General features: G+C 47.7%; 2 protein-coding genes across 2 annotated transcripts in view; one reads left to right on the forward strand and one right to left on the reverse strand.

The window, feature by feature from the left end:
* BOC (BOC cell adhesion associated, oncogene regulated) overlaps positions 1-8,063 on the forward strand; it is a gene marked incomplete at its 5' end in the record, with an annotated part of 16,446 nt that extends 8,383 nt beyond the window's left edge. The window contains 9 exons of the mRNA XM_010294369.1: positions 497-703; positions 1,491-1,672; positions 2,798-2,903; positions 3,095-3,217; positions 4,948-5,169; positions 5,573-5,799; positions 6,393-6,472; positions 7,070-7,263; positions 7,847-8,063. Of these exons, the coding sequence (XP_010292671.1) occupies positions 497-703; positions 1,491-1,672; positions 2,798-2,903; positions 3,095-3,217; positions 4,948-5,169; positions 5,573-5,799; positions 6,393-6,472; positions 7,070-7,263; positions 7,847-8,031 (1,526 nt within the window). The remainder of the gene's footprint in view (positions 1-496; positions 704-1,490; positions 1,673-2,797; positions 2,904-3,094; positions 3,218-4,947; positions 5,170-5,572; positions 5,800-6,392; positions 6,473-7,069; positions 7,264-7,846) is intronic.
* CFAP44 (cilia and flagella associated protein 44) overlaps positions 8,058-14,927 on the reverse strand; it is a 43,041-nt gene continuing 36,171 nt past the window's right edge. Inside the window, exons 30-36 of the mRNA XM_010294370.1 lie at positions 13,691-13,807; positions 12,521-12,722; positions 11,646-11,806; positions 10,753-10,887; positions 9,946-10,194; positions 9,630-9,687; positions 8,058-8,062 (exon numbers count right to left, since the gene is read on the reverse strand). Of these exons, the coding sequence (XP_010292672.1) occupies positions 8,058-8,062; positions 9,630-9,687; positions 9,946-10,194; positions 10,753-10,887; positions 11,646-11,806; positions 12,521-12,722; positions 13,691-13,807 (927 nt within the window). The remainder of the gene's footprint in view (positions 8,063-9,629; positions 9,688-9,945; positions 10,195-10,752; positions 10,888-11,645; positions 11,807-12,520; positions 12,723-13,690; positions 13,808-14,927) is intronic.

Genomic DNA, 14,927 nt, shown 5'->3' on the forward strand with positions numbered 1-14,927 from the left:
TCCTGTCAAATTACATTTCTACAGTTCAGAACTTTTCCCTACTTCCTCCTCAGTTGGTTCTTCTCAATCTCTCTTGTTTTTGTCTCCTACACCCATCTGTCCCCCATGTCAGTCTCCCCCTGCTCTCACTGCTTCCACATCAGCCAGGCCTTTTGCTCTGTCTCCAGCCCTGCATCCACACCTCTCACTGCTCTCCCTCCCATGATGGGTGTACACACCTCAAACCTTATCTCATCCTACTTAAGTAGTGGGGAGTGGAAAAGGAGCAAGATGCAAGCAGAAGTAACAGATATTTGCAGGGCACAAACTGAAAAGAGTGAGGATTTGGGGTGCCATCTCTAAGGAAGAGGCAGAAAGAAGAGAGGATTCAGGACTTACAAGAGCATGGAGGGGTGGGTGCAATGCAGGTAGTCCTTCACCCACATACCTCTGAGCTACAGGATCCTCCAAACAGGGCAAGAGGAATGTGTTTGATGTCCTTCTGTGCCCCTTGCAGCTCCAGAGGCACCGGACCGTCCAACCATCTCCATGGCATCAGAGACATCCGTGTACGTGACCTGGATCCCCCGTGGGAATGGTGGATTCCCCATCCAGTCTTTCCGTGTGGAATATAAGAAATTGAAGAAATTGGGAGACTGGGTCCTGGCCACCAGTGACATTCCTCCTTCTCGCCTCTCTGTGGAAATCCCAGGCCTGGAGAAAGGTAGGCAGGTGTTCTCCTCCCTGCTTCCTGGAGGTCTGTAGGAAAGCTGTGCAGTCCCTGTAGGATGGTTAGCCATCTGTCACGTCACGGTTAGCCCCAGCATGTGCGAGCAAAACAAAGCCTCTCCAGCTCCAGCCTTAGATGCATGGGGAAAAGCTGCAGATGCTTCTCCAATTTCTCCAGCTGCAAAGACCAGCATAGATTTGACCTCCCTCAGGGAGGCTTGTGCATGCTTTTCTGTATTACAGGATACAGTTACTAAAGGCATTTGTTTTTGCCATTTACTAGACAGGACAGAACTTTCCTTAGCCATAGGCAAGACAGATGGGCACACAATTCCCGTTGCGCTTCACATGAGAAAAGACAATGAGCTGGACAACTTAAAAGGGCAACATATCTACCCCAACTTAAAGACCAGTAAAACAATGTAACTAATGTTTATGTACTTAATTTTCATGCAGTAGAGGAAGAACACCTTCCAATACCTGTTTTCAACTCAAGACATCCTTTCAGGCATCTCTGAATCCACCTGCACACTCTCCAGAACTGCTGCCTGACCTCTAGACCATCCAGACGGGAACTGGGGAAGGCAAATAAAAGCAGGCTCCAGCTAGCGCATGGTTGAAATCTGGCCATTCAGTGTTCGTACTTAGATCAAAACCTCTCTGTAGCCGCTCTGCCTTCTGGAGAAGATGTAGCCCCTCACCATAGTCAGGCCTGTGCTGACAGTAGAAGTCTTGGAAGACTCCAATCTCTGCAACTCTTTTATTTCCCGTTTTTCCCCTAGGCACATCCTATAAATTCCGTGTCAGGGCACTGAACATCCTGGGAGAGAGCGAGCCCAGTGCAGCGTCACGGCCATATGTGGTGTCTGGGTACAGCAACCGAGTCTACGAGCGCCCTGTGGCAGGGCCATACATCACCTTCACAGATGCCATCAATGAGACCACCATCATGCTGAAGTGGATGGTAAGGTTTGTAGGGATGGAGATCTCTGAATGTGCAGGAAGCAGGTGTGTGGGTGCTACTTGGCCAGCTTGCAGATCTCCCAGGTTACCCCACTAGAGCCTGTCACCAGCACAAATGGATCTGGGATCCAATAGCTCCCTCCAGCAGAGGGAGGAAGTCAGCCTAGGAAACCCTTCTCGTCTGAATCCAACATTGTACATGGGAGGCATTTCAGCGGATAACGTCAGGGTCTTGACCATTTTGTTCAACAAGAGCAGTTCAGCAATGCACGGGGCAGCATCTTGCTCTCCTGGCCAAATTCCTGGAATCCATTAGCACCTTTGTCTGTCCCAGTAGTTTCCAGCAGATATGTCCTTCACTCTCTCTTGCTGGGTAGCAGTCCTAAGTGCTGATAATCATTTACAGCAGTCCACCCCAGAGGACATTTAGGAGTGGGCAGGATTTTTTGGATCACAAGCCCAGATCCAAGTGTTTCCAACAGCTTAGAGCTGATTCAGAGGGATGCATTGCCCTCTTCTCTCCTAGGTGCTTCTAGCCAGAAATTGCTACAGGATGGGTTGGGCACTGCTGTTCATTTAAACACAAACAGTGGCTGATAAAATACTGGGTGAAAGACAGCAAGAACCCATGGAGCTGGGACAGTAGTGCCCTGGAGGGGCAGGGGGGAAACAGAGCTGTCTTCAGAAACATAAGACTCCTGCGGTCACTTGTTGGTGGCAAGATGCAGCTTGTCTGGAAGCCATGAGCCTACTGGAGTCGAGGTGAAGGTGTACTTGTCCTTGGCCAGCTCAGTCACTGTTGCTGAGGAATTTTTGCTGTGAAGCATTGGCTGTGGCTGCTGGAGGGAGCAGAGTACTAGATGCTTGGGATGACAGGACCAGACTCGTGGCTTGTCTGTTACCTGAGAGAAGCAAAGCGTCAGAGTATAAGAGAGCACTGAACTCCTGGAAGGAGCTTACTGTGCAATTTTTATACTTGCTATGCAAACCAGTGGCAACGCAAGGAAGATGCCCCTACAGGTCTTCCTCCTGTCCCACCCCATTTATCCCCACTGCTCCTCACCTAGTACAATACAGAGCATGGGACATCTCTGCTAATTTCTGCTCTCCTTCCCATTCCCTGCAGTATATCCCAGCCAGCAACAACAACACTCCCATCCACGGGTTTTACATCTACTATCGCCCCACTGATAGTGACAATGACAGCGACTACAAGAAGGACGTGGTGGAAGGTAGGAGATACTGAGAGACTGGTCCCAGCTGCTGGTTCCTCCTGGAAGAGTACACAGCCAGAAGGAGCCCCGTGCACAAAAGGCGGCTGCTGCTGCTGTCCAGGCCTGCTTTACCTAGCATGGCTGTAGACCCAGGCGGCTCTGTGTTCCCCAAGGAAGCTAACGACATCCTGTGTTTGCTTCCTCCTCAGGAGATCGGTACTGGCACTCCATCAGCCACCTGCAGCCAGAGACCTCATATGACATTAAGATGCAATGCTTCAACGAGGGTGGTGAAAGCGAGTTCAGCAACGTGATGATCTGTGAAACCAAAGGTAACCAGCTTCACTGGGCAACTCTGGGAGCACAGCCTGCTGCCTTCCCTACCTGCAGCTGTCAGAGCACAGCGAGGCAGGTACCTGCCTCACGGTGCATCGTCCAAGCTCAGGCAAGGTGATGGAGGCAGCACTGGGGAGAAGAGAGGCATAGGTTTGTTGATTCTGTGGTTCGGGGTGCGTATATACCCATACTGGTACTCACAGACCCCTTGTGCGGAGTCCGTCACGTTTCCTTCAGCGTAGTAGTGTGGTGGGTTGACCCTGGCTGGGGGCCAGGTGCCCACCAAAGCCACTCTGTCACTCCCCTCCTCAGCTGGACAGGGGAGAGAAAATATAACAAACAGCTGGTGAGTTGAGATAAGGGCAGGGAGAGATGACACAGAAATTACAGTCATGGGCAAAACAGACTCAACTTGGGGAAAAAAATTAATTTAATTTATTACTAATCAAATCAGAGTAGGATAATGAGAAATAAAACCAAATCTTAAACACACCATCTCCCCACCCCTCCCTTCTTCCCAGTAACTTTACTCCCAATTTCTCCAGCACCTCCCCCTGAGCGGTGCAGGGGGGCCAGGAATGGGGGTTGCGGTCAGTTCATCACACATTATTTCTGACACTCCTTCCTCCTCAGAGGGAGACTCCTCACACTCTGCCCCTGCTCCAGCTTGAGGTCCCTCCCATGGGGTGCCATCCTTCAGGAACAGAGTGCTCCAGCGTGGGTCCCCCATGGCGTTACAAGTCCTGCCAGCAAACCTGCTCCAGCCTGGGCTCCTCTCTCCACAGCTCCACAGGTCCTGCCAGGAGGCTGCTCCAGCACAGGCTTCCCACAGGGGCACAGCCTCCTTCAGGCATCCACCTGCTCTGGCGTGGGGTCCTCCATGGGCTGCAGGTGGATATGTGCTGCAGCGTGGAGCTCCACGGGCTGCAGGGGCACAGCCTGCCCTCACCGTGGTCTTCACCACGGGCTGCAGGGGAATCTCTGCTCTGGCACCTGGAGCACCTCCTGCCCCTCCTTCTGCACTGACCTCGGTGTCTGCAGAGCTGTTGCTGTCACACATTCTCACTGCTCTCTCACTGCTGCAGTTGCACGGTTTTATTTCTGCCTTCTTAAATACATTATCCCAGAGGCACTACCACCATCGCTGATGGGCTCAGCCTTGACCATCAGCAGGTCCATCTTGGAGCATTGGCTGGGCTTGGCTCTGTCAAACATAGGGGAAGCTTCTAGCAGCTTCTCACAGAAGCCACCCCTGGAGCCCCCACCACTACCCAAACCATGCCAGAAAACCCAACAACAAGTAGTGACCTTTTGTTTTCCTAGGTGTCATGTAGATGGTGACTGGAACTAGAAGGGCTAACTTCCCCTTGCTGTTCCGAACTCTTGTGCTTGGTTGTAAGGAGGTCCCATATTGCCTTCCAAGCAGCTGCACTGTCATGATAGCATTAAGTCCAAGTGGGTGTTTTGGAGAAGCTATTTTCCTTTTTCCTTTTGCTTGAGCAGCCCAAGAGCCTGGAAGATCTGTAAGCCAAGCACAGAGGACTTATCTGTACTGCAATATGCATCAGCCTCCTAAACCCTCTGTCATCCAGGAGCGCTTCTTTAAAGCCATCATAGAAGTGTGTCCACTCCACAGCAGCATAGACATTCCTGGAGCAAGTTGTTATTCCACCTGCCATGGAGGTGTCTAACGCTTATGCTCTCTCTCTCTCTCTTCCCTTCGCAGCTCGGAAGTCTCTTGGTCTGCCAGGTCGTCTTCCACCATCCACAGTGTCCCCCCAGCAGCATCCCCCACTGAGTGGTGGGCACAGTGGCCTGGGGACAGGAGCCATGGTGGCCCGTTCCAGCGACTTGCCATACTTGATTGTAGGCGTTGTGCTGGGCTCTGTCGTACTCCTCATCGTGGCTTTCATCCCCTTTTGCCTTTGGAGAGCCTGGTCCAAGCAGAGTAAGGGTTCTTTCTTGAGGGCTGATTTACAAGGCGTGCTCTTCCCTGTGGGTTAGATCTGACTCTGGGTGTAGTTGGGTCAAACACCCAAAATGGGAGGGCTGCACATTCTGGGAAGCAGAGAAAGGGTGGGCAGAGGGCAAGTCTCAAATGTCCTGTGGAACCCCATAAAGACAAAGGCCGCTGTTTGTTCCATGTCCTGCTTGCTTTGTTGAGAAGGAGCCCTGGGACTAGAATGGAGGGAAGGGCACTCCCTTTGTCTTCATGTAGGGCCCCTTTCTACTGTTTATCTCCCAGGGTGCTTTGGGTACCAAAATAGCCTAACACTATCCCTGCTGAGCTTCAAGAAGCTCAACGTTACCTCTGGTTTTGTCCTTAGACTTCCCTTTTCTTCCCTCTGCAGAGCAAACCATCGACATGGGCTTCCCAGGAGCTGGGCTGCTAGTATCGTCCTGCCAGTACACCATGGTGCCTCTGAGGGGCATCTCTGCTCCTCGTGCTAATGGACATCCCTATGTTAATGGGCAGCCCTACGCTAACAGGGCACATCTGAATGGCATCTGCCCCTCTGCAGGAGTGGGGTATGCAAGCACCAAGCCCCGAGATTACAGTCCAGATGAAGTACCACCGGTATGTCCACAGCTGTGGTTAAAAGTTGGTTTAAAATGAGCTGGAGGCCATTGTTGCAGTGAGAGGTCTTCTCCAGACACGGCGGGCACACTTTGCAGCATGTAGCAATGGCAAGACTGGCTTCTTAAAAGAGATTTCCCCTTTGCAGTGGAGTCTGAGACATGGGAGGAACAAGAAGGTCTCCAAAACACTGGTGAAGAGGTGGTTTTGTGGGGCAGCAGCTCTAAGTATGGAGGAGACAGTGAGCAAAGGCTACTCTTATGGAAATGGTTCCTAAGCTCACAGGGGCTGACAGTGTTGAGGACTCTGTGTGTAAATAGTAACACAGGCCATAACACAATTTATAACTGAGGCTATAAATTGGTCATCATCCCCCATCGATTCAGCAGTAAGCATGAATTGAGTCTTTCAGTGCTCAGTTCCACTGTGCTCTGTAGCAAAAGAAACAGTTTCAGCTTTCTCTGCCTTCTGCCGTAAGAGCTTCACCAGTCTGCCCCACGGCGGCGCTGGCTGTGGCTCCCAGATCAGTACCCGCCTCCTAACGCTGCTGTGTGGCATTACTCCACTGAGAATCCCCTTCTCTTTCCTTCCAGTCACACGAGGAGACCAACGCCTTGCTGCAGGCAAGAGTGCTGCAAAACGGGAATGCCCAGCAAGACTACCAGCCCACCAGGTTAGTCCTGGCTTGTGGAGGGTGGAACAATCCCATGGGACCCACAAGGCTACCCGCCACACTCCCATCTGTCCCAATTCACTTGAGAAACAAATCTGTGCTCCAGCATTGGCCGCCTTGTCTAAATTCTCTTTGTACAGCACATTCCTCTTATGGTTTGAGGGAGAGATAATATAATTATAGAGATGGCCAAGACCTACTTCCCCCTCTCCCCTTTTCCTCACTCTTCTCTAAAGCAGGAGACAGAAAAGTAGGATGAGAGAAGCCAACATCTATGACTGGATACTGATAAACAGCTGCCCCAGAATCTGGCCAGGGTCCAGTTGCGGGTGCTTTGTGTCTCGCTGCTCAGAGGTCAATTCATTATTCCTGTGCCCACTGGGAGGCACTACTCCTCCCAGGTCCTGTGGCACTAGATGTTGAATCCTGGATACCATCACCTCATTCCCATCCCACAAGTACCTCCCAATTTCTGCTCTTCCCCTCATTTAAGGAATGCACTGTGTCATTGCATTGATGCAGCTGGCTGAGATGTTACATAGGTCGTATCTTTCAAGGAGGAAAGATCTGTTAATACCTCTTTGTCTGCCTCTCCAGATTGACCAACTCAAGAACAGAAGACAGCTCTTTCCTCTACAGTCTCCAAGATGACTCCACTCACCAGCTTCTTCAGCCACAAGATGACTGTCCTCAGCTTCAAGAGCACTTTGTTGGCCTCCATCATCCAGTGCTGGGTAGCAAAGTGGGAGGCCCCAGCCTGGATGCTCGACGGGATCCCCTGTTCCACCAAGGTCAGTGGTCTGGAAAACTCCGTGCTTGCTTCACCTCATCACTTTAGGCTGATCTTGAAGGGAAATCTCACTGTAGAGCCTTTCTGATGACTCTGTTCATGCTTACTTCTGCGGTGCAAGGACAGTTGTAACACCGCATAGAACAGCGACAGGGAAAGGCCATAGCAGCAGTTGGGGACTGTAAATTGCCTCAGTCAGTTTTAGAGGACACATTTCTCCAAAAGCTTGAGCTGTGTGCTGCTGGAAGGGCACATACCTGTTTGTGGTTGCAGAGATGCTGTCCTTCAGTCCTCCTTAATTTTGCATTTTCCAGACCGCCAGTAAAACAACAAGGTCCCTGAAAAATTATGTGAATTCATCTCCCTAGGACCTGATCCGCTGATCCACCCCACCTAGTGTGGATCAAACTTGCTGTGTGCAAGTGTAGGATCAAACTCCCATGTAGCCAGGACTTTCAGAATGCAGGCCTTCCTCTTTGATCAGAGTACCTGTCCTCATAAAGTGGACTGTTGACGAGAAAGCTACCACAGCATCTCTCATTTCTGTATGCATTGTAATAATTTCTTACTCCTTTCCCTTTCAGGAAGCCCTTGCTGCCTAGGTCTGGTGCCAGTTGAAGAGGTAGAAAGACTAGATTGCTGCCAGTCCAGAGGAGATCTCCATCCCCAGAATCCAGTGATCACATCGTTGGGTCAGGACCTGCCAAGACATCTGAACAGCAGCCCACCACCACTGAGGCCCTTAGAGACTCATTCTCCCACCAGCTAGGGACCAAGCTGCCTTTTGCAAAAGACTTATTCTAAAGACAAAAAGAGAATGGGTATTTATTTTTGTATAACACCTCTATTTATATATTTATACACTTGTATATAGATGTATATGTGCCTTTTATAATGCTATGGAGACAGAAGGCATCCTCAGCAAGGTCAGAGGAGGGCCCAAGAAACAAGGCAGCAGCTACCCATGGCACCGGGCTGTTCATCAGAGCACAAGATTGAAACAGCAGCACAAGAGACGTTGCAGGACATGGCACAGAGCTGCCACCACCATGATCTAGCACCCTCTTGCAGTGAGGGCTTCACGGAAGATAATGCTGTCAAAAAGGTCTTTTCCTCTCCCCCACAGGAAGGTTTGTCCCAGGAACACACTCCTGTGAGTGGACTAGAGTTATGCACTCTGCCTAATCAACTTAAACAACCCTTCGCATACACGCCATCTGCAGCCGCGTATCTGTAAAGACAAACCCACGCTTTAACATCTAAAATAAAGGCTTTAGTCTTTTCTGTGGCTGGCCATACACTAAACCCTCCCACAGAATGAACCTACTCTTTTTTACTTGCAGGCATACAGCAAGCAGGACACTGGGGGAAAGGTGACATTTTCCTTCAGTTGCACTTGCAATGTAGCCACCCACACAAATCTTCTCAATGCTGAGCTCAGGAGAAGAGGGACAGCCAGTACCTGTGCCAGTTAAGTGACATAAAACTTCTAGTGAGGAGCACAGCTAGAGGAAATTATCATTTATCTCCAAGGACAGCTGCATGAGTTTGGTGATGGGGGGGAACCTGCCATCCTGTGGTTTTTCAGCTTCAAAAGCTTTCAGCATCCAGGGCTGTGGTTAGTTTTTTCCCTTAAGGAAAAAGGGGATGATCAGCACCTTCACAGGGACCTGCGGAAAAGGCAGGCTGCACAAGTACTGTTCCTTGGGTTGTGCTGGGGCCAGCAGCTGTTCTCATGCCTGGCTGGATCCTGGCTGAGCATACACCGGCAGAGGAGCAAAAAAGGCTCCCCACAGGGAGTGGGGAGGAAGAGCAAGAGCAGCTGCAGGTTGTTCAATCTATTTAATTAAAAATTAGCAACACACCCCAAGCCCCTCCATGTACCCTTGCACTGGAAGAACAGTGCAACACAACCCCTCTGCTTTGGGGATGAAGGAAGTTTTCACAGTAAGGCAGGGTAAGTGCTGTAAATGATCACGCACTGCTACCATACCAAATGCCAGAGGCCAGAAAGAGTAAAACCTGCAAGCATACAGAGCCTGGCCTTCTCACTCTGAGCAGGCAGGTGCAAGCCAGTGGGATTACAGGCTGACTTGGCATATGCTGTACCCTCCTCCTGCCAGGTAAATACCACGTCTTGCACTGCAGTGCAGTTTTCCACTGCTACAGAGCAGAGCCAAGTCGGAAAGGCTTTAATGAGCTCCATACCCACCTGAGCACTGTAGGCCCTGAGGAGAAAGGTCCCTTTGCTTTCTCCAAACACATAGCACTTCCCTTGATTCTAACGAGTAGCAGAGAGGTGCCATTGCTGCTAGAATCTTCAGCAAATAACATAAAAACCCACCCTTAACGGCAGACCTCTTTTACCATTTTTGAGAACACGGGTACCAAAGCTGTATTTGCCCGTGTGAAACTCATATCCAGCCTTCAACATACACACACACACACGGACACCCACAGAGCGCAAATCTCTGCAACGACTGATAACAGCATTTACTAGTTTGTATTCGCACTTTTTTATTCCGTATCTGTCACTACAGTCACCTTTTGACAGGGGAAACAAATATAACCCTTTACAACTAAACCCCTGTGTAGCCAAAGCAGTTCATTTCTTGCTTCCAGGTATGACTACGGCCACAGTTACCCATGTCCCTTTTTAAAGGAGACTTGGACTGTTAGTTACCGTTTCTGGTGTAAGAACAGGGAATGATTCAGTTGGTCTCTCAGAGTCCTGTGGTGATGAAGGTTGTGGAAAGAGACACCCATCTTTTCTGCTAAGGAGAGCTAGTTCTCTTAAGCATCCATCTTTTCTGCTTAGAAGATTGATTTCTTCTCTTAGGAGGGCTGTGTCATGAGCCATGTGCTTGAGCTGTGACTCCAGCCTGGCTTTCTCTTTGATGGCAGTAGATCGAGTGCCCTGAAATTCTACTCCCTGTAAGGAGAGGAAAAAAAATAGCTCCTATAAAACATGGGAGAATGAACAGCAGAAATTTATTTCCAAGTGGGAAAGTGAAGCTTTCCAAGAGGCAGGACAGCTTCATGACTTTTCCACAGTCAGAACTACGTGGAAGTTGGAGTGAGAGACCACTAACTTAGATTCAGACTGTCACAGGTGGCTGCCTTATTCCCTAATAGAGAGCAAAGAAAACACTTTAATTCATTTTGGCTGTTTCCATGTAACAAAGGCATAATTTTGACTTGCTGCAAGATGCTTTTCAATTAGAAATAAGATGATTTTGTTTTGCTATTAGAAAGCAGCTAAGTAAGTACAGAGAAGCTAAGGTATGGCCTACTTCAAGATTGGCTCATTCATCTCGCTTTCTGCAAGACTTGGAGCAGCCATTCAGACAGTGCCACTAGGCAACTTGAGCCCAAATTGCTGACTGCGGAGCAGGATGTGAGACCAGAGAGCTGGTGAGGGCCACATGATCCCTTACCTGTTTCTGAACAGTCCCAAACCTGCATGTAATATAGTGGCTAAAAGGCTTACCAGATCATTCTTTAGCGAAGCCAGCTTAGTTTCAAATTGATGCTTTTCAAGGCAAAACCGGTTCAGCTGCTGCAGCTTGCTGGTGTTTTCCTTTGTCAGCTTCATTAGCTGCTGCTGCAGGTCCAAGATTCTTTTCTAGAAAGATATAAAAGGTTAGCTGGGATGAGAAAGGAGACAAAGCGCGAAGCGGGGAAAAGCACTAGGCACAACAGAAGTGTCACAGAAGAGGTAAACAACAGACTGATCCTGCATACACCACCTGATCCCACAGTGCCTCTAATGCAATCTGTCTTTGTCTTTTTTTGTTTTTTAGTATTTGCAAATGCCTCAGTAGGTAAAGCAGTTAGTTAGGCAAAAGTGTGGGAAAGAAAAAGCCATTCGGTACATAGCTCTTCCACACACGCCTTTCTGTAAGGGCAGCGTAAGAGTGTTGCCTGCTTGCACCACAGCAGCTGAGCCTTAGGCCGCCCCGGATAGAGAGAGGAACTTTTCAGACTGCACAGGCTACCGTCTCAGGCATGAACCAGGGCACCAAAGGCAGTGGGAGGAGGCAGTAGGTGCCAAAGCCAGCTGAAAATGAAATGAAAGCTCCCTGGAAGAACTTTGCATAGGGACTGAAGCAGAAGGATGCATTCGAGGAAAGTAAAACAGAAAGACCATCAACTACTTCCATGAGAAAATAGGATGTGCGTCAGCAACTGGAGCGGAGGTAAGAATGATGATGGGAAATGGGAATTGGACATTATGGTCTATTAATGACAAGTGACATCATACATAAACCCAAACGTGAACATGTTCACAAAAGATTTTAGCATAACTATTCAGCCCCAGGGAAATGAAGCCTTAACAGATCATCATAACACATATATCTTCCTCCTTTCCCTGATCTTTACCTCCCACTCTTTTAGCTCCTGGGAGTGTATGTATTCTTTCTCCATTATTTGCACTTCCAACTCTTCCATGCATATGTTAACAGAGTGTGCTTGAACTGCTTCAAAATCAACGAGCCGGCCAAACTTCTTCATCAGCAGATGATTGCACTTCTCTTCCAGTCCTAACAGAAGGGGCACAACACAAATGGTAACACTGTCTTTCATTGGTTAATAAGAACTTCTGCCTTATCCCCAGCTTTTTGTCTGAGCTCTTTGGTATTTGCTCTGTAATTAATAATTCACACAAAACCACACAGAGCTCACAACTTAGTGTTGCCATTTGTCCTTGCCCATGACCATGTCTGTATGGTCACTAAGACGCACTCTGAGCCAGACCTAGCAAGCCACTCCCACAGCAAAGGCTACATAGGGCCTCCACAGGTTTGGTGGTGCTAGACAGACCTTTGGATTTGGTCCTTGGGAAAGTAAGTGTTTCAAATAGGGCTTGTTTCATTCTTTTTAAGTTACACAGAGGAGGAAATTGCCAAAGGAGCTTACATAGCTTTGGGGAAAGTACTTTTTTCCTAGCAGTTCTGGTTTACAGTCAGAAATAGCAATCATGTGTCCTGATTTCCAGTGTCTCATCTCAGCCAACTCTCCTTATACCAAGTTCCCTAACTATTTCACACAGCCTAATGACTCTGCAGTGGTAGAGAACTACCAGTACTTCATCAAAACAGTCCACTTGATCTGCTCTTTCTGTTTTATTTTCTGTGGTAACCAGCTATGACATCAGTGAGACTGTAAAGACAGACATCTGGTGAGTTGTCCCCATCCAGTGAGGGGGACACAATGAGCATTAGTACGCTGTGTTGTTCAGAGTCTCTGTTACTCACGTTGAATCTGTATCTCCATCTCCTTTTTGTCCTGGACAAGCTGCTTATGTTGCTCCTGGGCCTTCTTATAGATCTCTCTTTGCATTAGCTTTTCATTATGCAGGTCCACAATTCTCTTCTGCAGATACTCTAAGGACTGGTTGGTAAATACCAAAGCCTGGGAGAAGTCACTAGGCATCTCCCCATTAACCAAGTATTCCACCTACAAGAAACAGCCATAAGCAAGGCTGACTTTACTTATGAACGGTGCTGGTGATCTCTCTGGATAACAAATGTGTGAGCATTACAGAACTAATGAGTAAGGTAATAGTAAGTGTGGGCACAACTCTCACATTGTGGGCCAGGGAATCACTACCACTCAGCAAAACTCAAAGACTACTTAGAGCTGTGATGACTGCCCACATACCAAGCTGTCTACCCTTTCATGGCACCTGGAACAAAGGGGGAGTAAGGGACTCTCTGTCAGCTGTACTTTTGAATGATCTGGAAGCTGCAGGATTGCATTTGGTATTTGCTCTGTAATTAATAATTCACATAAATAAGTCAGGCCTCAGACTCTTCTGTCTTTATTACCAACCCTTTAACGGAGATACAACAAATCAAAATAGAGCTGAGCTTGCCTCAGAGGTATATAAGCCAGAACAGGCAGAGGCCTAGCTTCTCTCTCTGAGGACAAGATTCATCCCAGAGGAAATAACAGTATTGTCTTGAGTTTTCCTCTTCATTTTCTACTTATCATCTCTGTGCTAACAGCTGTGTAGATGAATGCATTGCATCCAATCCAGCATTCTTGAATTGGGCAAAACTCCCACTAGTTTCAATAGCTTGGGGGATTTATTTGGTTTGGTTTTTTTGGGGTGGTTTTTTTCCAGGAGAATATCAGTAGGTATGGACCTGAAGGAAAATCCCATGCCAAACCTATAAAACACTTGAGGACTATGCATATTTCAGCAATGAGGCAACCTGCCTGTCCTTACCTCTTTTCTGTCAGTATAGGAGAAGGGAAAAAAATCATCTAGAGGAAATAGTAGCATGAAGCTCCATTAATGTCACTTCACTTCCAGGAGACTATGGTGAATCAGGAACTAAGGGCCCCAAAAAACAGTAACACCATTGTTCAGCTGTACATAGGCCATTCTGCACCTGCAGATGTACAACATCTTAAATTACCTGATGGAGTTTCAAAGGCACAACTACATATAGCTCATTCAGTTTCTGCTGCTTTTCCCACTGAAAGGTCTCCAGTTCACTCTTTGCGGTGTCCAGACTGGTTTCCACTACTTTTGCCTGCAGAAAGACAGATTGTGGACAAACAAAAAACCTGTAGTACTCAAATACACAAGGCAGCAAGGTTCTGTGTTAGAGCTCCTAATCCAAAGAAAAAGAAGTATAGAAAAAAGTGCCTTTTTTTTTTTTAAACATACTGTGATAGATGAGTTTCGCAGGCAAACATGAGGCTCATCTACATATTCAAGCAACATTCTACCCTGAATATCTCTGTACACATGTACACTCATAAATGCCTCCTTAGTAGAGAAGTCCTGTATGTATCAAGAGACAGCTGCTTTGTTTAGTGTCTAAAACACTTCTAGATTTACAGAGCCTGCAAGATATTTTTTATTGTGTTATGCCTGGAAATGCTTATTGATTCTGCATGAGAAAGAAACAATTCAGACTCAAATGTCAGACCCCAGGGTGACTATGTGGCAGCTGGCACTTAGGAAAGCCTTTAAAAACTAAACAAAAAATGTTGTAAGTTAAGCATATTTGATGGAACATTTTTGAGACACAATAAAAGCAAGACTTGCATAATGTTATTTTGTCAGAACTCTCTCTCTATCCCGGATAACCCTTCAAATTAAGATATTTTTGAATTAATATAAATCAAATGTCTTGATGAATGCAGGAGCTCAAAAAAGCTAAAAGGAAAACTTGTACCAAGTGAGTTTATTCAATGATTATTATGACAAAGAGCAAAAAGAAATAGATGGAAGAATTGCTTTTTTATGCATTTATTTTAACCTGCATTTGTGCTAGGGTAAGGATTGTTCAATCTCTCCATTCCCATACACATGCACAGAGGATGGGCCAGGCTACATCAGGTGTTGCACCTGAACCAGAGAATCCAGTTTCTGCTGTTGCATGATGGTCAGACAGCTGGGAAGGAACTGGACCTAAAACCTGGATCCAGCTCTGTAGCAGCTAAGGTCAGACCACCTTGATTTACACTTTTCAGGAGGACAGGTGACCCACGTTGAATTGCCTCCTGCCTCTGTGCTACCACAGATCTCTCTACCCAAACTGAGGCCTCTCAAAGGTTAGAATTTTGCTTTTAAATCTTAGCCAAAATCACTAGCACAACATTTCCATTGTAATGGAGCTGACACTTGCTGAGAAGAAAACACTA

Source organism: Phaethon lepturus, unplaced genomic scaffold, assembly GCF_000687285.1.
Source record: "Phaethon lepturus isolate BGI_N335 unplaced genomic scaffold, ASM68728v1 scaffold9419, whole genome shotgun sequence".
In the NCBI taxonomy this organism is placed as follows: Eukaryota; Metazoa; Chordata; class Aves; order Phaethontiformes; family Phaethontidae; genus Phaethon; species Phaethon lepturus.